We start from the raw sequence: 22,040 nt of genomic DNA, 5'->3' as shown, positions 1-22,040 counted from the left end.
GCAAACTCCTGAATCACACTTCTTTGTTTGTCTTTTTTTTGTTTTTGTTCCTTTTTTTTTGACTTGATTGGTTGTGCGTTCAGTTTTGTAATTCGGTTCAAGAAAGAGTGATTACCTTCTTTTTCATCAAAATCGAAACTTACCATCAAACCAAATCCAATTCAAAGGGTTTTCTTTCCTTCATTGAAAAAGTTGAACTCAACCAAATCGAAATCGACTGATGATCATGTCTGAAGTTTATCCTCAATCACAATATCAATACGCCAATGACGGTACGAATGGTTACGATTCAAATAACAATGGTCCTAATCAATCGACTGCTCCAGGTGGTGTGATGGAAGAGATGGATATCATCAAATCTGCTAATCCCGATAAGAAGACTCGATTTGCACCTACTCCAACTCATCATGGAGATCATTCGTCTCCTTCTGCTACTCAACAAGCCTTTAATGCATCATCAATGTATAACGCTCAAAACGGTTTCGGAGGTCAGCAGCATCAACAGCAGCAGAATAATATGGTCGCCATGGCTGCCATGTTGGGTCAAATGCAACAGCAACAACAGACCGGTCAAGCAGCTGGATATGGTCAAATGTTGGGTCAGAATGGTATGAATGGAATGGGCATCAACACTTCTATCGCTGGTGTAAATGGCTATACTCAACAGGTCTGTTTCTCATTCTTGAGTATTTTTCAGTTCTGATTTTGATCGAGGAATTGACTCTCTCCCTTACCTCATATCGAAGCAGACTTCACCCTTCTTAAACAGTCCACATGTTGCTCAATTCACATCACCAAGCATGACTCAGTTCTCTCCGAATTTGACCATTGGCAACGGTGGTCTTTCGGCTGTACAAACCAACTTTCCGTCTCCATTACTCGGTGCTTTCCCTACTCCGAATTCAGCCGCTTACGCCAACTTTCCGTCGCCTGGCTTAAGTCAGGGTAGTTATGGCACGATCCAATCTGCTCAAAATGCGACTTTTGGTCCAGGTGAGGCCTTTGTTGCATTTTTGTCATGAGTTTCTAGCACTGCATGTCTCGATCTGACCTTCTTATCACCCGTTTCTAGATGGTATTCAGACTGGTGTAGCTCAAGGGGGTGCTGGTGGTAATGGTCAAACAGGTCGCACGGTCTATGTTGGAAATTTACCTGCTGATGCAGCCGTCGATGAACTCCTGAGTCAAGTCCGATTCGGTCCAATCGATACAGTCAAAGTTCTCCCGGAGAAGAATTGCGCATTCATCTCCTTTTTGGATCCCACCACCGCTGCAGCTTTTCACTCAGATGCTCTGATGCGAAAGGTTCAACTTCACGGGCAAGAACTGAAGATCGGATGGGGAAAGCCAAGTGCAGTGCCTACTAATGTTGTGATGGCTGTGCAACAGAATGGAGCGACGAGGAATGTATATCTGGGCAATTTGGAAGAAAATGAGACCGAGCAGAGTTTGAGGGATGATTTGAGTCGGTTTGGTCCGATCGATCAAGTGAAGATTGTACGAGACAAGAATATTGGGTTCATTCACTTTCTGTCTATAGCAACTGCTATCAAAGTGGTCCAGAGTTTGGCGACTGAACCCGCTTGGGCCGGGAAGCGTGTGCACTATGGTAATTACATTTCACAGGCGTTGCTCAACTTCAAGAGGTCAATGACTGATAAGATTGCGCTTGTCGACAGGTAAGGATCGATGTGCATATGTTCCGAAAAACCAGCACCAGCAACAGCAACACAACATGGCCGCTGCCGCCATGGCTGCTACCGCTGCTGGATACGTAGGTTTCAGTAACACATTGGCTGGTATCAACCTTGATCCTACTCAGGTCCAACCTGGCAATCGGACCGTCTACCTTGGTAACATCCATCCTGAGACTACCCTCGAAGAGATCTGCAACACCATTCGCGGTGGGATCTTACAACAGATTCGATATATACAAGACAAACACATTGCCTTTGTTACTTTTGTTGACTCGAAGTAAGTCGTCTGGCCCTGCTGCTTTATAAACATATATTCATGATATCCTGCTTCTTCCCTGTAACAGTGCTGCAGTTGCGTTCTTCCATACTGCAACCTTTCAAGGTATTGCATTGCATAACCGTCGCCTTAAGGTTGGATGGGGTAAACATTCTGGACCACCCTCTCCCGGTATTGCCATGGTGGTGCAAGCGGGCGGTTCTCGTAATGTTTACATTGGTCAAATTGAAGACTTTGAGGCATTTGACGAGGTATTTCCACTATCAATGCTCACATCTATAGCTGGAAGATAGATTCTGACCCAGTCGGTTTCCCACAGGCCAAGATCAGGCAAGACTTCTCACAGTACGGTGAGATCGAGTTGGTCAACTTGCTTAAAGAGAAGAATTGCGCCTTTGTAAAGTAAGCTGAGGCCCTGCACACTTTCTCACAGTATTCGTTTCTTTGTTGACGCTTGATTGATTGAATTTGTGACACGCATTCAGTTTCACGAACATTGCCAATTCGATCAAGGCGATCGAAGGTATCAAACAGAATGAAGAATACTCAAAGTTCAAGTGAGTTTTCCCTTATTTCATCTCCATCTGGTCCGATACTGATGTCTAGCTGCCTTTTGTAGGATCGCGTACGGTAAAGATCGATGTGCCAATGCCCCGCGTAACGCACCTTGGGCTCAACTCTTCTCACCTACCACCCCGACTCCTGGTGCCGGTCCCCGAAGTGCTCCTGCCCAGATGACAGGTTTTAACCATCACATGCTTGGTGAAACATCCCCTGTGTACAGTGCCAATGGATTCTCGCCCAACCCGACTGCTGAGGACTTTGCGCATATCGTGGTGACAGCTGATGGTGGAAGTGTCCATCCGGGTCAGGAAGTTGCACATGGCGAGGCTTAGTCAAGACCTCTCAAATCACCACCACTCATATCTTGTCTAGACTTTTTACAATTTCATGGTGATATATGGATGTAGTTTTGTTTCGTGTCAATTTTTGGGCAAGTGGCTGATCGGTATAGAGCCTTTTAAAGTTAATTTCGGCATCATCGACAACAAGTTTTTTCGTTTCTTCTCCACAAACATCATGGGTTGATACTAGTGGGGTGAATAGAGGACGCTTGAAGTCTTATCTTACAATTCCAATCAGGGTTTTTGACTCGCCACAATCTTCACATTTAAACCTCTTGTTAACTCAGCATTTTATTTTTCAGACAAAACCTTTCAGAAAGTGGCAAGTCGTTGGTGACAAGCAAACAAAATGTGTATTGGAGCTTTTTCATTTTTTCATTTTTTGTTTTTGCTCTCAGTATTTCATCTTCCTACCCAAAAAAAACCCTTTTTCCTCTTGATCGTCCCACTCAAAAAGCAAAAAAAAAACTCAAAGAATTACATGAAAGATGTTGATCGATGTAGTAGTTTTGATAATGGTTTCTTATTTTAGATAACTTCATTCCCGCTAATCGAATCTCTAGATGTATCCATTCTCTTCATCATTCCTATCAACACATAGTACTGCTCTACCATTCTCCATTTGATCACAAACCATCATTTTGTTCCATGATGTTTTTTTTGTGGATCATATCAAATTGCATACACCATTGGTCTTTGGTCTTTTTATTTTACTTCTCTAGCTCTGCTGTTTTTTTTGTGAATTGATTTATCAAAAGCTGATGATCAGTTTCTTCAGAAAAACAAAAACCCCAAATGTGAATTCAAAAACTTGCTTCTTAATCATATCTCTGATTTTAGATAATTCATTTTTAATTTCAATTTTCTTTTGTGTTTGACTCCCTTGATCCAAGAACCACACCTATCATCATTATCATCATCATCATCCCAAAAATCAATTTAGTCAGTTTATGTTATTTTGAATGTGTGTGTCTCGTTGTCTCGTCTGGTTTGGTCTCGTCTCGTATTCGATTTTCATTTTATTTAAAATTGAATTTTTCTTTAATTTGAAAAAGAAACAAAAAGAAATTGAGTGGTTGAATTAATTGAAATTTAAGAAAATGATTGATGTGTTTGGGTGAAGATTGTTTGAGATGTTTGGAAATTGTGAGTGATGAACTAGAGGATGTGTGTCATGAACTGCTATCTGTCAGGAACTATATTTACTATGAACGGTTTTACATGACATGGTAGTTGCATTACAAATTTATTATTTACTGATGAGATGATTGGTAATCAGGAACAAGTTTGAACAGGAACCTTTTCGGTACCTGAATTGTATTATTACTATTATATATATTACATTGTTGTTCATGATTGTTTTTGCTTTTTCTTCATCAGAATAATTATTCTCTTTCTCTCTCTTTTCGTTTTGACATCTCCGATCTTGAGATAAAACCGTGCTTTGAGAGATTTGCTTTAAAAGCCGAAACGCTAGACTCTCCGATTGAGATTTCTAAATTATCCCAAATTTGGATTACATCCCCAGCCATCACAATGTGTCTTGATTGATTGATTGATCAAAGGATTCTGGTATTATCAAGTGGTTAGATATGTGATACAGTCAGTTACAGTATAAGCAATTCATTCCTATTGATTAACTTGAAGATGTGAGGAGTTGAGTTGGAGATTGTATTGAGAATGAACAAACTTTGAAGAATTGTAAAAGAGAGCTCATGAGAGGGTATATATAGTAGTCAGTAGTCTTTGGATGTTGGATCTGAGAAAAGCTTTAGAGATAATATATATGTCAACTGAGAGAAATGATCAAAAAAGTATTTCATGTCCATAGATTCACTGGATCTCTCATAAGCTCTCTTTTTCACAAAGCTTGCTCATTCTCATAGATAGAATCTCCAATTGAACTCTTTATACCTTCAAGTTGGTCAACAAAAATGATTTGCTTATATTATAACTTATTGTATCATATATCATCCTATCCTGGGGGGAAAATTCTTTCCTCTTTCTCCCTCTGAGGTTGAGATTATTGAAAGTGGAGTTATACTACTACCAAGTTTATGATTTGGGGGAAGTGATTCAAATCTTTAAATGATTGAATGGTTTTGTGGTTTTAGAAAGAGAGTGAAAAGGGTTGAATTTGTTTGTTGATTTGGAATGATTATCTCAACCTCAAGTTTATAAAAAGATAATGTAGATGTGTTTGTGTTTGTGAGGACCATAAGATTTGTTCATTGAAAGTACAGCTAGTCATTAGTAGGAATAGGATATTTGATTCATTGCCTGGGAGGTCTCAAGGGAATTGAAGTCAGAGTACATAGATGATTCAAGGGATTGATGATCTTCTTTGGATCAAACAGGCCATTTTTTACTTGTGCTTCTACCATCTAAGGTGTCTGGAGAGCTTTGATACTGGACTACAACCTTAGCAATGGGATTGGTAGTGTTCTCATCATCATCAAGATAGAAAATTAATGGTGTTGCCGCGCTCCGATACCCCATTCTGTTTGGGTGTGTAAGGCGCGGTGACTTGGTGGGTGATGCCTTTCTTAGAAAGCCAATCAGGGAAAGCCTTGTTGACATACTCCCCTCCACCATCAGAGACGAGCTTCTTGATTCTGTGGGAATGGAAATTTTCCATGTTGTTCGCATAGGACTGAAATTTGTCGAAGGCTTTGTCTTTGGTTCTGAGGAGGAAAATGTGCCGATAAGAAGTAAAGCCATCAATTATCTTCATATAATAACAAAAACCATTGATAGTTGGAGGTGTGATTATCCCACTGAGATCCGAATGGACAACATCTAAAGTAGCCAATGGGCGGGGAAGAGTGCCAGGAAAGGGAAGGCGATGGGCCTTTGATGTGGCGCATGTGGCGCACACAACCTCATCAGTTGTGCCAGATCCAACATGAGAGAGAATGGATGAAAGATAAGAGGGGCTAGGATGGCCTAGGCAATTATGCCAAAGGGAAGTGGAAGTCTTGATGCTATGAGCGATGAAGGATACTGACCCCAAATTTCCTAGCGAAGAAAAGGTGATGTCCGGATAAAAGAGATGGTTGGTGACGGTCCCGTTGATGAGTACATGGGTGCCGTTAGTGAGATTGAAACGACCAGGAGTTGAAGGACCAATGTAGTAACCCTTTTCGAAGAACCTGTTGTAACAGAGTAGGTTCCTTGAAAGCTCCGGGATGAAAAGAGCCTGACCGAGCTGGATCGAACCTGAACAAACAACAGCAGAGACAGTAGCCATATGGGTGGCTGTCGTGAAACAACCTGATTCACCTATACCAATCTTGATATTGCAGGGTTGGGGATCTTTAAGGAGTGACAACGAATTGAACATGTGGGATGTCATTCCGGAATCCAGAATGGTGAGGTTAGACGGGGTCGATTCGGAGGCCATGTAGACTTGTTCTGCCATAGACGCCGAAGAGTTCCAAGGATTGAGGTGGGGCTTCAGGCAATAGCAGGTCTCAACCAGATGACCCATGCGTTTGCAGTGGGTACACTTAGGGCAACTAGCTGCAGGACTTTGTTCAGGAATTGCGGCCAGCGCTGACTCGGTTTTGACGGTGATGGTGGGAGTAGAGGAAGTGGTTGAAGTTTGATCGAGACTGTCGAGTACAAACATGAGGGTAACTTCCTTGCCTCCGAAGAGGAGGGCGGAACGAACAGAATCGAGTTCTTGTGGGAGCTTGAACAACGTGAAGTAAGCCAGTACTTCTGAGTCGACCTTGAAACCTATTTGAGTAAGTTGTTGATCAACTAGTTGAACCTCAGATAGGAAGGTCTTGAGGTCTCCAGAAGTGGGACAAGACAGAGAGTAGAATTGCCCAAAGATTTTGGCTTTGTTGGCGGGGGAAGAGGATGCGTGAAGGGAAGTGAGGGCTGTCCACATGGCAGCGGGGTCGTTGACATTTTTGAAGACGTGGGATGTATTGGTGTCGTCCAACTTGGTGACAATTTTGGATAGAGCCAGATTGATTCTATCGTTCCAGGCATCAGTGACTGGATCTGGTGCCATTTCCTTGCATTCAACAATGTTTAAAACCTTCAGGACACGCAGCCGAGTCGTCATCTTGAACTCCCAAACAGCAAATTTGTCAGATTTAAGTAGAGGAATTCCGGTTTGTTCGCGGGAGGAGGTTTCTTTGGACATGATGGCAAGAAGAAAAAAAAATTGACCAAGGACTGAATTGCTCAAAGGAAACTGTTATTTTTTGTATAGTGATGTTAATCTTGTGTTGTATGAATAGCGCTAGGCTGGGCTCATAACCTGTCAGCGAACTGATAAGTGAGCTATGTCAGTGATCACGAGTGAGACAACAAGATGTGACAAAGTAAAACAAGGAGCAGCGGTGCGAGCAAGGATGAGATGGAATCGGTCTATATAGATTGCAGTGCATACCTGATAAGTGAGCTATGTCAGTGATCACGAGTGAGACAACAAGATGTGACGAAGTAAAACAAGGAGCAGCTGCAAGCAAGGATGAGATGGAATCGGTGAGGAAAAGAGAACAACAATAGTGAGTGGAAACATAGTATATATATGTATGATCTATGGTGTACAACATGTGTTCTCAGCCTGAACCGTAATGAATCAGCTATCCCTGCCTAGCCGGCCTTGCTGGTCTAGGTCTTGTCCTGAATGACCAACTGATCAGATTGAGATGGTGGTTGAACTGGTTGAGATGGCAAGTTGGTGAATGTGACTGTTTGAGGATTGAGTGCCCTGGCAGCGGACCAACATGGCAATCCCGACAAATCCCAAACTTTGCCATTTACAATAATGATTGGTACGTTTCAGTGGCCGTTTCTTATCTACCCTGTGTTTACAAAAGCTGACACCAAGCCAGTATATTTGATTGAGATTGTTGATTGACATTGATTGTTTCTTTCCTATACCCTCTGAATTCAAATCAACAAACTTTGGACTGGCAATTCATAATGGTTGATAAAATAGCTTTACTTAAACACCACAAAGCCCTTTCATGGGTCCCAATAAACTCTATCTTCATCACATTACAATCACAGGGGCCAAAATAGATACTCACATACATGTGAGCGTTGTAGACTTTTTGGAATTCTCCAAAAAAGATTTGTTTTCTTTCAGATTGATTCAATTCAAAATCTTGGTTGTGTTCCGGTGATCAGCCTGTGGTGCTCATATTTTACTTGACATTTGTTGAGAAGGCTCATTTCCATCTTGGATGAGCAATAACTGATTTCCGATGAGTACTCAGGATCAGCTCATGGGTCACTGAATACTCAGCAATTTGTTCAAAATGAAGATGAGCACATGAACTATAACTTCCTGAGGCTTCATTTCTCAGTGAAGAAGCATGCACAGGGGCGTCCCATTTGAGCTGCTCAGCAAATACTCAGTAGCATCCCCTGACTGGATCACTGATGGGCCAGAATTCCCTCAGACTTCCTTGCTAAGGAATGAAGCCTGATAAAAGTGCCATCCCATCTGCTCAGTTTATCTCAGTTGCTCAGCTAATTCTCAGTGATATCCCCGGATGAAGTTTTTCACACTGAGGGGCTGAGATCAACTGAGCAGCCCCTCAGCCAAACCTCAGTGACATCCTTTGGATCCTTCTGATCCGGCTAGGAATGCCCCTGAGGACTAGCTGAGCAGCCCCTCAGCCAATGAGCAGTGAGTTCCTTGAACAAGCAGACGGGCCTCAGGCTTCATTCCGGAGCCATGAAGCTTGAGGCAAGCTTGACGCTCTGTGATCCGTCTGGGGGATGCTTCAGAGACTTAGCTAAGGGAATACTCAGTTCAGCTCAGCCCCTAAGCTATACATTAGTGGCATTCCTTGGAACTTATTGAACCAGGGAATGCCGCTCAGGATCAGCTGAGCAGATGTATCAGCCCTTCCTCAGACTTCTTTGCTCAGGAATAAAGGCTGAGGAAGGCTTAGTTTGTCTGCTCAGTTCCTGATGATCACGTAATCAGCTGACAAGCAGAAAGAAAAGGGAAACAAATTGGAAACAAATTGGAAACAAATTGGAAACAAATGGGAACAAAACAGGAACATTTCAACACTCACATAGTTGTGAGCATCAATTTTTGCCCCTGTGAATTGAGCCTTCACTTAATATGACTCTCAGACATCCTCTAAAGCTGATTTGTATTTTGTAAAGTGTTTACAATTTAAATCACACCTCTAGACATTTCAAATAACAACCTCTACTTCAAATCTGAATGATTCATCTTGAAAAAGATGATAGATACAACAAAGGAAACAAAAAGAAAGATCAGAGTCAATCAGAGCCAGCTAATGTATCAGTTGAAAACTTGATTGCTGTGAATTTCACTGCTCAGCATTACTCCACAAAAAACTCATTGTTTGAAAGAAATGTCCAAAATGTTTGTGAGTTTTTGTAAACATCTGAATTGACTGAGGGCTTCAGTTGCAACAATTATCTTCAATTTAATTCTGTTTTCAAGCCTCAACACATTTGAGAGAGACTGCTGGAAATAACTGATGATCTAGCTGATTCATCACAAACACATGAAACACCCACTGCCGGTCAAATTCTATTGAAACTCAAATCTGGTATCTCTGATCAAGTAACATTGCTTCTAAGTTCTGTATCTGATTTTTATTTTCAAGTTTCTTGATACTGTTCTTGATCAAAGTGTGGAAGAAGAGCAATTCAATACAACTCTCTGCATTAATAACATCACTAGCAGCTTGGGCGGCGGGCGCCGCATTAAAGATGCCAAATTGTTGATCCTACTGTACTACTCTCCAAATCAACCCCTTCATAGTCTCCATTGGCCAATTTCTCTCATGCTTCTGAATTGCGGTTTTGAAAAAACTCCATCTGTTGTCTCTGCCATTGTTGCTTTTGAAGGTGAGCAAATACATTCATTCATGATTGAATCATCACCAATTGAAAAGCAAACTTCAATCTCAAGAGCCAAATCCAGAATGCTGCAAAAGGTGTGTAGAAATGCATGTCCAATGTGCTGAATGCCAGATTTTACGACTTGACCACTTACTGACTTATTGACCTTTTGATTGCTTCCTATGATCAAGACTCCTCATATCCCTTGTTGAGCTAATTCTATAGCTATTGTATATCCTATATCTTGAATAGCAGTTGGAGACAGATAGATCATGAAAATGCAAAGGACTTCAATATTAGCAATCTTCAGATATGATATGAATGAGATTCACCTCTGAATGACTTGATATCCAGAAGCTTTGAATATTGGATGTTGCTTGTGTGGGAATCTGAGTTAGATTCAATTGAAATCAGAGCTCATTCAGGATGCAAGATTGATTGCAGTGGAGAGATGAGTTGAGAAACTCAACTTTTACCTTTCTCCCAGCAAAGGACATTGTGCACATTTTCAATCAAAGATTTGATCAGCTGAAATTATGGATCAAAAAATAAAGAATACTGTCTGAATCCATAACTCAGTCCCTTCCACTGCTTCCGCCAGAGACATTCTTGACATCAAGAGTGCAATGTACTACAAAGGGGCCCCTTTGTAGTGGGTGATGTTCTTGGTTTTGAGAGCCTCTCTGGTGGATGCAGTGTTGTGATCAATAGCAACTTGATAAAGTGAAATTCGGAGATATGTTGATTGCGTAGATTGGTTTTGATGAGGAAATATCTTTGCTTAAGGTAATTTGCAAAACTTTTGCCAAACATAGGTCCACTCATTTAACCTTTCTTAAATTATCTATTGAATTACATGTAATTACACTTTGTTTGATTTCTTGTCTTTGATGTTGATTAATGTGAGGTAAAGCTGATTTTCTTCTTTCTTTAACTCTTTCTCAATGTTCTCTATGTAAAACAAAAACACAAAAAGTAAATAGATTCGATCTTTATTTGTTTAAGAAAGAGAAATGACTTACTCTGTTCATCTCTTAACATGATGATCTCTTTGAAACTGAATCTTTTTATGAAGTTTCATAAATCTAAATTCCAAAAAAAGAGTAAGAAATTCAAAGATTCAAATTTCCCTGAGAGCATGGGGAAAGAAAAACCTTCTTGCACTTGACTTATGATTCCAAATCTCTTTTCTTTTTGCCCATCTTCTAACAGGTCCTTCCTGAATCACTCCAATCAATTCTTTATCCAACCATAACCCATTCAAATTGGTTTCATCTTCTAATTTTTGAATCTTTCCATTCACATCAACTCTTTCTCTTACCATATTATCATTTGGGTTTCTTTTCCTTTGTTGTTGATTACATTACTTGAAATTGAACGATGAATCAATTGGACTTCTTAATTTCCTCCGCTATGTCCTACACTTGATCAATGTGTATCATGAGACCCTCCAGTAATCCTTCCCCAGGTGGATGGTGCTTGTCCTTCAGGTGAGGTTGATAAAGATGCACAAGCATTTGCTGAAGAGCTTGCTTTGGCTCCCGGAATCATGAGAGTTAAGGACCCTGTTGGTTTCTCAAATCTGAGTTCTGATGATTGGGCTTCAGGTGTATCAGATTGCAATGATACCACCACAGTGGGTGAAGGGGTAGGGTGAGCCGAACCCGATGAAGGACCAGCTCCAGAAATGGAAGCAGGATGTGCAGTCAAAGGGTTTGCCAAAGGGGTGATCCCATCTATAGATGATTGGGGAGAACAAGCAGATGACAAGCTGACTTTAGGCTTGGAAGCACTTGTTACAAAATTAATTGCTCTGTAGCAATACTTGGCAGGTAGAGCGCATGAGAACATTGGTAAAACTGAAAAGACAAAAATGTCAAGGACGGTCTAATGAGTTCTTTGATCTGATTAGATGAAACAAAAAGATAGACACTGACCATGACACATATCATCTACTACATTCATAAATAGACAGAAAGAGTATGAGCAACTCAAGCGTACCAATTAAGCAAGAAAACCTACCAAAACTGACCATAAACTTGTAAGTGAACTTTCATAGGTGGATAAAGAGCAGCTTTTGCCTTTCAATCAGGATGAGCATTTAACAAATTGTCTCTTAACAGATATTGATCCGGTTGCGCAACTCGATGAGCAACCTAACATCAAGGCTGAATTAAAAAAATAAACTTCACACCTCAATGAGAAAAGTAAGAGAAAAACTCACATAAATGATTTCGTCACGCAAAACTTCATTATCACCAGCAATCTAAAGAAAACAAAAAGACAACATGATAGAAGTGAGCTATTCATTACAATTATCATCTTGAAATAGGATAAACAAACAATAAACAAAGGTGGTAAACCACCCAAACTTGGGACAAGAGCAGGTGAACAAAAAGGATGAGTAAGTATATCATTAGGAGCGTATCTAGAAGAAGAAAAAAGAATCCTTCATTAGAATTTTCTTTTATACAAAAAATTATTCAAATTTGGAAAAAAAAAGAAAAGAAATTTGACAAACAATTGAATTTGTTGATCTTCCCATCAACATGAACTACAGGATACTTTTCATTTTGATCTTTGGATGTTTTACCTTTGAGGTCATGAAACATGGTGAGTTTATAAGGATTGACATATGCGTTAGCTGGAGATGGTAAAGGATGAGTGTGGTTCTGGGGATACAACATCAGTTGAGGTTGTGGACTCTTGAGGTGTAACGATTTCAGGAACTTTTGGTTCATTGCCCTTTGACATTGATCAAAACATTGAGAATCATCTATTAAGGTTGGCTGCGGGCTTGGCGAGGTAATCCATGGCTTCATCTTTATCTATACTATTGTTACAACCACGACAGTATTGCCCAAAAGGGACAAATATCTATGTTAATCATCAGAGCGAGCTTATTGAGGGGAAAAATGGACTAACTCTTAGAATGCAATTGATCAAGAGCACGAGTCCTCCTGCTATAGCTTCTTTGTTTGAATTGGTTTGATTTGAATTTTCATCTTCATACACCTAGTATGATCACACCACCTCCAATCCATACGTCATCTCCTACAGGGATAGGATAAGCTCTCTCTAAGCCTTTTTTTTCATGCAGCTACGTCGGTAGAGTGAGTACCAGCACATCTTTGAAAAGGTAAGATCTAATCGTTAAGTATAGATGACGGAGAAGGTATATAGGAGTGATTCAAAGCTTACATTTGGACAGTGGATCCCACGATCACTCGACTACCAAAAGTGACCTTTGAAAGATTCAAGAATCAAATCAGAACAAGATCACAAAAGAAATCATCAAAAGAAGAGATAACTTACAGCCGCGCAAGCCAAGATGTAACAATTGAAGTTAGAGTAAAAGTAAAACTGTTCGATCGATGAAGTTTAAAGTCAAAATGTAAATTAGTACATCGTATGACCCTAAAGTCAAAGCACAAGTCGATTACTTTCAACTTACAGGACCTTTGAGAGTGCAAAGCCACAAAATAAGTAACCAATCATAAAACAAACTATTTCCAATCAAAAGAAGACTTACATAATCACAATAAAATTGAGGTTCGATTTTGATTGGTTTATTTTTAATATCATCTAATTGAATCCCAAACAAATCAGCCAAAAATACTCTTCTTTCATCTGGTCCAAAATAATCTGGTTCTATGCCCGATTGACAGCTTGTTTATGTTTGGTTATTGATGTAGACAAAGTTTCAGATAAGGAGGCTGTTTGCTTTAGAGAATTGATCTGTTTTTGTAGCCCACTCGCTGTCTCTTGTGCTGATTCTACTTCACATTGTTTTGTGGTCACACAAGCTCGCCATTGGCGTTGCGTGTTGGTAGCAGCTTTGATGGTAGTCTCAAATTGATCCAGCTGTTGCATTCAACTATCATGCTGTCGCTTCAATGAGCTAGATCAAGGAACAATTTTCAAGAGAATTAGCTAAGAAAAAGAGTAACTAAAGAGATCATTATCGTGTGAAAGGATATAATCTGATCTCACTTGATTTCCTAATTCTCTATCACTCCTTACACCTTCCATCATGATCATGATCATTTTCTTGAGCTTGATTTTGTTTTGGCTTTTGATTAGTTTTAATCAAGTTTTAGGTTTTTTTATTGAAGTTTTACGTGTTTGAATTGGTTTTTTAGATATAATTATTTATTTATTCAGATTTCTTTTGATAATGATCTGATGAAGGTGAAGGAGGTATGTTTTCTTCTTCTTCTGAATTTAGATTTGATTCTGATTGACTTTGAATTGGTTTTTAACTTGTGATGAATATCTTCTGGTACTTGGTTGGGTTTGATTTGGTGATTTAGCTGTCAAAAGAAAGGTTATCGTTAGTTTGCTCCTTCTGGTATGTTCTGATTATGAGAATGAGAAATTGAAAACTTACAATTTGATTGTTGTGAATTTGAAGTTGAAGTTGGATTCTTTGTTATTCTCTGTTTTACCATATTGTGATATCGTTGATAAACAGGAAAGATGAGAGGCACAAATTAGTTTGTTATACAACTGGAAGAAAAAGAGATCATCTATAACTCAAAGTGGTTTGACAGGCCATGAAGAGAGGTGGGGTCTGGAACAGCTGAGCCTAAGGGGTTGGAGTCTTAGGTGTACAGCTTGTTAAGGGCTTAAGGGTTTAATCCAGTTTTGCCGAGAAACTGGGTTGTGCCTTTAGTGTTATGATGATATATATGATGATATCCAAAATATTAATTTTGAATTTTGATTGAATCTCTTTTCTTTCTTTCAAGTGATTTGATTTACGCATTTGAAGAAGAACTTCAATGGCCATCACCAATATAAGATTCAATCGATTCAACTAATCCAAGATCGATCGGATTTTCAAATCATGTCAAGCTATCTGTCAATTCCAAACCAGGTCAATCAATCTCTTCCCTTTTCCTCAAATTGACTCAATTACTAACATTCATTTCCTCTTTCTTTGTATATCTATAGATTAGAAAACCTGGATTAATTGATTAACTTATCCTCCAAAAACCGATTGATTTGGATTCCTTTACTTCATTTGATTGCAATCAAAGCCATTGTTGAATCTATTGAACTTAGGTTTAGGTACCACTTTGATAGTCAACGGTCTACACATCAATTATACAAGGAAACCATCAACCTTTTGAATCGGTTTTACGTTTATTCATTGAACTCATTGCTTTTTTTGGTTGTTTTCAATAGCCCAAATGGTATTTCAATCAAATACTTCATTGGCTACATATTGATTAGACAAGGTAACCATCGACCTTTTGAATCGGCTTTACATTTTATTCATTTTATTCATTGAACTCGTTGCTTTTTTTGGTTGTTTTTGACAGCCCAATTGGTATTTCAATCAAATACTTCATCGACTACATATCAATTAGACAAGGTAACCATTGACCTTTTGAATTGGTTTTACGTTTCATTCATTGAACTCATTGCTTATTTTGGTTGTTTTCAATAGCCCAAATGGTATTTTGATCAAATACTTCATCGACTAGAAGGACATGAAAGTTTTATAAGGAACAATATCCAAAACCTAATGAATATGAATGGATACAATCATTTAGATGCAGTGGTATGTTCATCACCAAACCCACCACAAGAAAAAAAGAGCTAACTGAAGGAATGATTTTTTGTTTTATTTTATAAATCTATTGAATTTGATCTATCAATCAAAGAAAAAGGGTTTCAACCTATTCTTCAATGTTCATCTGATCCTCTCAAGAATGAAACTTGGTTTGGTACTGTTGAAATGATTTTAGGACATGAGCCATGGTTTGAGTTTTGAATTGAAGTGGAAGAGAAATGTAAAGTATTTTGAACCATTTTTTTTGTTGGGAATAAGTTAACTGATTTTTTGTTTCTTATATTAATTAGTTTTTGAGGAAACTGGAATAGAAATTATAAGTTCAACAGAGACACGGAAAATTGAATCAGAAGATCCAAGAATCCTAGAAAAAGGTCAAAAAAGTACAATTTCATCATTAAGGATTCAAGAACAAATTGAAGAAACAAAACCATGACCCAAAAGATTACCCTGATCATTGTATTAAATCCAATTTTTAATTGAATTACAATTCAAATTAATTCAAGATGCTTATTCTAAAATCTTCATTGTTTGAAATGCATTTGAATCACAATATGGCCCGATTGAATTGATCAGATATTCAGTACCGTTGCAATTTGGAAGTTGTGAAAAAAATACAAGGATTGGCCAAGTTGGAGCTTTGAAATTATTTAGGGTTTTTGGTAATTGGAAATGGATGTTAAGTCTTTCTCCTTAATGGAATAATGATCCTGTAAGTCATTTTTACAGTTATCAAAATCAAATTCTGTTAATGCAAATTTTGATTCTTTTTTGATTTGGTTTTATGTTAAATTACTGGATGAAATCAAATTGAGAAAACCTCCATCTTTAGAAGTTGCACAGAAAATGGGTAGATAATTGAAGATATCGGATTCAATGAAAGTTGTGAATCAATTTTTGATCCCTTCATTAAAAAAAGTTGAAAGTTGTTTAGAAAGATGTAAAGCTTTAGCAATTAAAGAGTTCTTTGGAGGTCTTTCATTAGAACTCAAACCTTATCTTTCAAAGGAAGTTATCAAATATCAATCTTATCTATCTAATTTTGAAATAAATAAAATATTTAATTAATACTTTGAGTCCAGATTTTTGATCTTTTTTGTTTTTGGTTTGTGTGATTTCCAGATGAAGGGATTTAGAACTCTGTACTACAGTTGCCTCTGAGAAAACCAATACCCAAAAAACTGGGTCCAAAGCTATTGGTTTTCATTGGGTATCTGTTTTGTCAGAGCAATATTTCACTAAAGATGAAAATTTATTTGGCCAAAAAAGTGTTGGTTTTCCAAGATTATTGGTTTAGACATGTATTGGTTTTTGCAGAGCCAAATGTATTGGTTTTCACTGGGTATCTGTTTTGTCAGAGCAAATTTCACTAAAAATGGAAGTTTATTCAGCCAAAAAAGTATTGGTTTTGAGATGTATTGGATTTTGCAGAGGCCAGTGTGCCACAGAATAAAAAGAAGAATGTTAACAAAACTTTAACTGATCACCCATATAAATTAAACCATTTATGATCTGGACCGATTCAATCAGATCAATAAGTACATCAATTCATGAAAGAAAACAAAAATGACATTCAAAAATCAGTCAAGAATGTTCTGATTCAATTTTTCAAATAAAACTATAAACTGGATTGAAATTAGATGTACAAATTTTTATGGAGGTCATCAATTGAAGTTTGATGTTTAATATTGTTAGATTAATACAATGAAAGAAAATTTGAAGGTTTATGAAATCGGTTGGCAAAGGTCATTTGATGGTATTAAACTTTCATCTTTAGAAAATATTTTAGATAATCCAAGTGAAAAGAAATGGAATATTATTGAAGTTTGTGAATTTTGTGAATTTTGTGAATTTTGTTTTGATGAAGAACCAATCAAGGGTGATAAATTAATGGGAAAGGTGTTATAGATTGATGGCGATGGGTTGAATATAGATGAAGTTTGTGCTGTTTTATGAGTAATGCCTTGTTGGAGGTAAGCAAAAAATTAAGGTTGGCTTTTTTGTATGATTCTTGTGTTTTCTCTTTTGTAAATCTTGGGAGAGTTTTTCAACTTTTAGAATTCTAATTATGTTGGGGTTGTCTTTAGGTTTGTGATTCAAAAGGGTTATACATAATATATACCTGAGTTGAAGAAGAGCAAGAAGAAGAACCGGAAGACAACAAAATTATTGAACCAATAGATTGTAGATGAAAGTTTTGAATATATTTTGGTGCAGTTACAAAAAACAAAGACAAAGACTGTCCATAGTTATTGTTGATCGTGAATGTAAAATTTGTTGACCCAATTGGTTTGGAAAAGCACTCACTTCACAATCAGTAATGGACAAAGACTGAAGGGATTGGAACTTGGTCAGACACTGGTAATATGTAACTACATAGGCAGGAATGACAGGAGATCAGGCTGATGTGAGACGTTGATGCGGCGCCCGCCGCCCAGTTGTGCTAGTTACATATGATAGAAAGACTCACTGCATAAGCATCTGACACTGGCGAAAATGGTTGGCCAATTTGAATGTCATGTAATAATGCGTGTGAACTTGAAAGACACCCAGCGCTTCACGCTGTGATGTTGGATAAAAGCATCGCCTACCTTTGGTTGAAAAATAACTGGGTCGGAAAAATTTGTTACATGCTAAACCAAGATGGGAAGGTCAGTTTGGTTCTCATTTAAAAATTTAATCATGTTGGACTACCTCGGCAATGATACGAGCTGTGTTGGATTGCATGAATGCCGGTGAGATCGTACAGGTACCCAGATAGGGTGGTGATTTCAAGCTTGTTGTTGTTGGGGCATCGTGGACAGTGGCTTCTTTTGATTGGTGGTAATAGAAAGCAGTAGGGCACTAATGGTGGTATACACTGCCAGCATTAAATAGGTTCCCTGGTCGGAACATGACCTAGGCTGGGAATATCATTGAGAGAAGAATGGAGCATCAAATCATCTTGAACTGCACATCTGAGCCATAAAGCATACACTACATATGTGCAAACTTCTGAGTAAATCCTTAGCTATCAGCTACATACAGGTCCGCTCAGTTGTCTGCCCATCTAGATAAGAAAATCATGTGTAATACATGCTGTAACTTTGCTCAGATTGAGACACACATTTCAAAATATTGACTACATATATCACAATGGCTACTCAGGAAATATTCATGGAACTGTGTAACAGTAGCAGGATGGGAATCTGATTCTTTTGATTGGTGGTAATAGAAAGCAGTAGGGCACTAATGGTGGTATAGTTCCATCGGGAAGTCTGGGTGGTATGCCATTGTTGGTAATCATCTTTGGTGCATCAATGTAAGATTTTGCGAGAAAACTGAAACTGTTCCTCCATATGATATCAATGAAAGGGTGGAAACTGGAAGGTAGGCTAGCTGCAAAGTATCCGCATGCATGATAGTCTGGACGCAGATTCATCCCCTGTTGATTGCGAACAATCAGGTCTGATGCCAGAGTAAAGAATTGGATCAAGTCTTCAATTTGTAGGGTTTGGAGGATATCGGATTGTGTTGAAGTCAAAGATATGATGAAAGATTTGAGCAACATGGTTAAGAAATAGTAAGTGATGATATGTTAACCTTCTCGGAGTGTTAATGGATATTCTTTTATACAATTTGACACAACGGTATCATAAATCAACAAGATATTTCTCTCATATAAGACAAGACCCTATTGTCACAGGGAAAGAGTTACCACACTGATTCATTTTATCAGGCAGGACCATATTGTCACAGGGAAAGAGTTGCCATGCTGATTCATTTTATCTCCATAGATATCACAATTATGAATAACACCTAGATTGTATTCTTCTATCATTCCATCGAAGCAATCCAAAGCTGCTTCAATGAAAGCGACTGGGCCTGTACCTCTTCCGAACACTTCTTCTGATCAATCAGATGATAACACAATTTTCTAGCAAACGATAATGGACAAGTCTAATTGGATGTCTTTTGATCAAATTAGATGAGCACGATTCACCAACTTCAATCGTGAATTGAGACCTTGATTCAAATTCAACCTCACTAGATTGAAGCAAACGTTACTGACAAGTAATGGTCACCAAAAAATAAAGTTTTCCGAGCACTTTTAACATATAATAACTGAGATTGTATTCATTAGGCTCAGATACAAAACTAAAGGACCAACAATCACAAAATCAGGATGCCACTAGTTACTTTATATGAATTGATTGATATATTTTAAGTTTTTTTGGACGTGACAATCTCAATTGAAGAGTCGATATCATCAATATTTGGATAATTGTGAGTTAAATCAATTTTAGGATACTTCGAAGTACTGGGGGTGGGGCTTTTATTTGATCTTTTGCGTTTGTTGTGAGAGTTTGTACCATTACGAATTTCTTTCCATTCCTTGATGAACATTGTTCAAAATTCAACTAGTGTCATGTTGGGTTTGTTACGGATGAAGTCGTCAAGCAAGTCGTCCGCCATACCCTGAAGGAGCCTCTCATGTTGATTGATTTGAATCTTTGAACTGTTGTATTTTTTACCAAAATGAAGCTTCCAGGCGTCCATGTAAGTCAATTGTGGTGTTATTGAGCGGATCCATTGAACTGAGTCCATCAGAGAACATTCTCCCGGCCAAGTCCTTTGTGATTCTGAACAACTTGAAATCTGAAATTCATCAAAAACATCAATCAATTAATCGTGTATGTTTATCCAATCAATCAAATGTTACCCACCTTTCCTTTCCCTCTCTCCAAGATTCTAGGAGTCGGACTTTCTTGATCATCACTTGAAACATCTACATTCAAAGAACATGCAAATTTTTTTACATTGATACCGCGCTTGAGATTGGAAGATGAGACAGGTGGGCTGAGCCAAGAAACATCGTCATCAACGGTGGCCGAGGATGATAGTGGTGGTATGACCCAAGAAAAGTCATGCTGAAAAGTAGAGAAGTCATGCTGAAAAGTGCGATCAAATTCCTTCTGGTGTTGTGGAGATGAGGTTGGACTGAAGATTGAGTTGACATTCGATAAGACTTGTGATGGTTGTATGGAGGCTATTGATGCTTGGAGTTTGAGCGACTCTGTTGGTTGGAAACGGTCTTCTGGCTTGAGTCGGTCAAGATAAACAACAATCTTGCGAGGTTACTTGGGATACTCAACCAGACAGTTCAATGAAGTATTCACCTATGCATCCGGAAATTTAACAAAGTATATGGATTGTATGAGATGACTCGATTGACTCACCCAAGCCTTCAGTTGGGACAACCAGATCCAGACCTTTTTATCCCAATTGGCATCACCAGTCAAAGCTCCTTGTGAAATAAACGTTAAGCACTCATTGAGTGCGCATGATGGCCAGTTCTTGGCCTCAAACTGTGACATCAAAGGGTTTGATATCTACAGAGAGGGCATCAGTTTGGGAACTGTGTTAATGAGGGATATATATACTCACAGACGTCCAAAACTCTAGAAATGTTATAGCTGTCCTCACAGGTTGGGTCAAGAGATGAAGGATCAGGTCTATATTGAGTTTCTATTGTGATTGTCAGATGAGAGAAAAGGAAATACAATGTGACGTAATACAAGCTAATAATGAGTTGAACTTGTGACATTTGTACAAGACATTTCACGTAACATGTAACCATAACATTATCCCCCCTTTAACGCCCAAACTCCCTCTTTCAAGTTCTGCGTTCTTCCCACGGACAGCATTAAAAAACCCAATGATTTATAGGGAAAAAGCTTTGTCCTCTCACTTTCTTCTCCGCCTCCTTTTGAATTTTCTTGCTGCATCAGGAAATCTACTATTAAAATCTTCTAATAATTCTTGACAATTCTTTAAATTTGATTCTGGCTCCCATGAGTTATGTTCCCTACTAAAACCCTTCCAGCTCACTAAATACTCTTTCTTCTTATACCTTGATCTTGAATCTAATATTTCTGAAACTTCATATTCTACTTCCCCTTCAATTTTGATTTCTGGTGGTGTAATTTGCTTTCTTTGAGTAATTGTATCTTGATGATGCTTGCGTAATAATGATACATGGAAAACCGGATGTACTCCTTTCATAGAAGGTGGTAAATTCAATTTGTAAGCGGACTTAGAAACCTGCGAGATAATAGAAAATGGACCTAGCCATCGGTGCTCCAGTTTAGGGCTAGGCCTTGTTGTTGATATGTTCTTGCCATTCAACCACACCTCGTCTCCGATCCTCCATTGAGGTGTTTGTTCCACATGTTTGTCGAATTGTCGTTTCATGGTCTCCTGTGTCATGCGTAAACAATTGGTCAGTTCTGATTGAACCTCTGCTAATGTGTTTAGTCTATCCTCTACTATTGGGATACACTGCTCAGATGATGGAATTCTGTTGAATGTCGGATTAAAGCCGTAGTTTGCTTTAAATGGAGACACTCCAGTTGCTTCATGATCATTGTTATTATATGCAAATTCAGCTGTTGCTAATAAGCTTTCCCAATCATCTTGACAATACCCTACAAAATGACGTAAATATTGCTCAATAGCTTTGTTTACTATTTCGGATTGTCCATCAGATCTAGGGTGGTACACCGTTGAAGGGTGTAATCTGATTCCTAATTGTTTGTCGATTTCTTGAGTAATTTGAGAAACAAAGATACTTCCTCTATCCAAAACTATGGATTTAGGCGTCCCATGGAGTTTCCAAACATTCCTGATCATCAGATCAGCTAAGTCAGTTGCTGTCATAGATTCCTTGCATGCTATAA

At 38.5% G+C, this 22,040-nt stretch overlaps 3 protein-coding genes across 3 annotated transcripts; 1 reads left to right on the top strand and 2 right to left on the bottom strand.

Moving 5' to 3' along the window:
• Positions 1 to 416: 416 nt before the first annotated feature.
• MELLADRAFT_47180 (uncharacterized protein) lies at positions 417 to 3,742 on the top strand (the record flags this gene model as incomplete). Its single annotated transcript, XM_007406607.1, has 8 exons — positions 417 to 667; positions 747 to 993; positions 1,073 to 1,609; positions 1,680 to 1,974; positions 2,042 to 2,225; positions 2,294 to 2,376; positions 2,460 to 2,531; positions 2,594 to 3,742. The coding sequence occupies 8 exons, from the start codon at positions 461 to 463 to the stop codon at positions 2,868 to 2,870; spliced, it is 1,902 nt and encodes a 633-aa protein (XP_007406669.1).
• Positions 3,743 to 10,767: 7,025 nt separating this feature from the next.
• Positions 10,768 to 13,613, bottom strand: MELLADRAFT_103430 (uncharacterized protein; the record flags this gene model as incomplete). Its single annotated transcript, XM_007406316.1, has 11 exons — positions 10,768 to 10,825; positions 10,895 to 11,086; positions 11,188 to 11,599; positions 11,678 to 11,695; positions 11,773 to 11,821; positions 11,965 to 12,006; positions 12,084 to 12,168; positions 12,942 to 12,985; positions 13,056 to 13,103; positions 13,273 to 13,325; positions 13,496 to 13,613. The coding sequence occupies 11 exons, from the start codon at positions 13,611 to 13,613 to the stop codon at positions 10,768 to 10,770; spliced, it is 1,119 nt and encodes a 372-aa protein (XP_007406378.1).
• Positions 13,614 to 19,524: 5,911 nt separating this feature from the next.
• MELLADRAFT_103429 (uncharacterized protein) lies at positions 19,525 to 20,678 on the bottom strand (the record flags this gene model as incomplete). The annotated part of the gene is made up of 3 exons (XM_007406315.1): positions 19,525 to 19,695; positions 20,028 to 20,231; positions 20,541 to 20,678. The coding sequence occupies 3 exons, from the start codon at positions 20,676 to 20,678 to the stop codon at positions 19,525 to 19,527; spliced, it is 513 nt and encodes a 170-aa protein (XP_007406377.1).
• Between the last annotated feature and the right edge of the window lie 1,362 nt (positions 20,679 to 22,040).

This window comes from Melampsora larici-populina (genome assembly GCF_000204055.1).
Source record: "Melampsora larici-populina 98AG31 unplaced genomic scaffold MELLAscaffold_6, whole genome shotgun sequence".
NCBI classification, from domain to species: domain Eukaryota; kingdom Fungi; phylum Basidiomycota; class Pucciniomycetes; order Pucciniales; family Melampsoraceae; genus Melampsora; species Melampsora laricis-populina.
The sequence above is the reverse complement of the archived record's forward strand: the minus strand, read 5'-3'. Positions and strand labels throughout refer to the sequence as shown.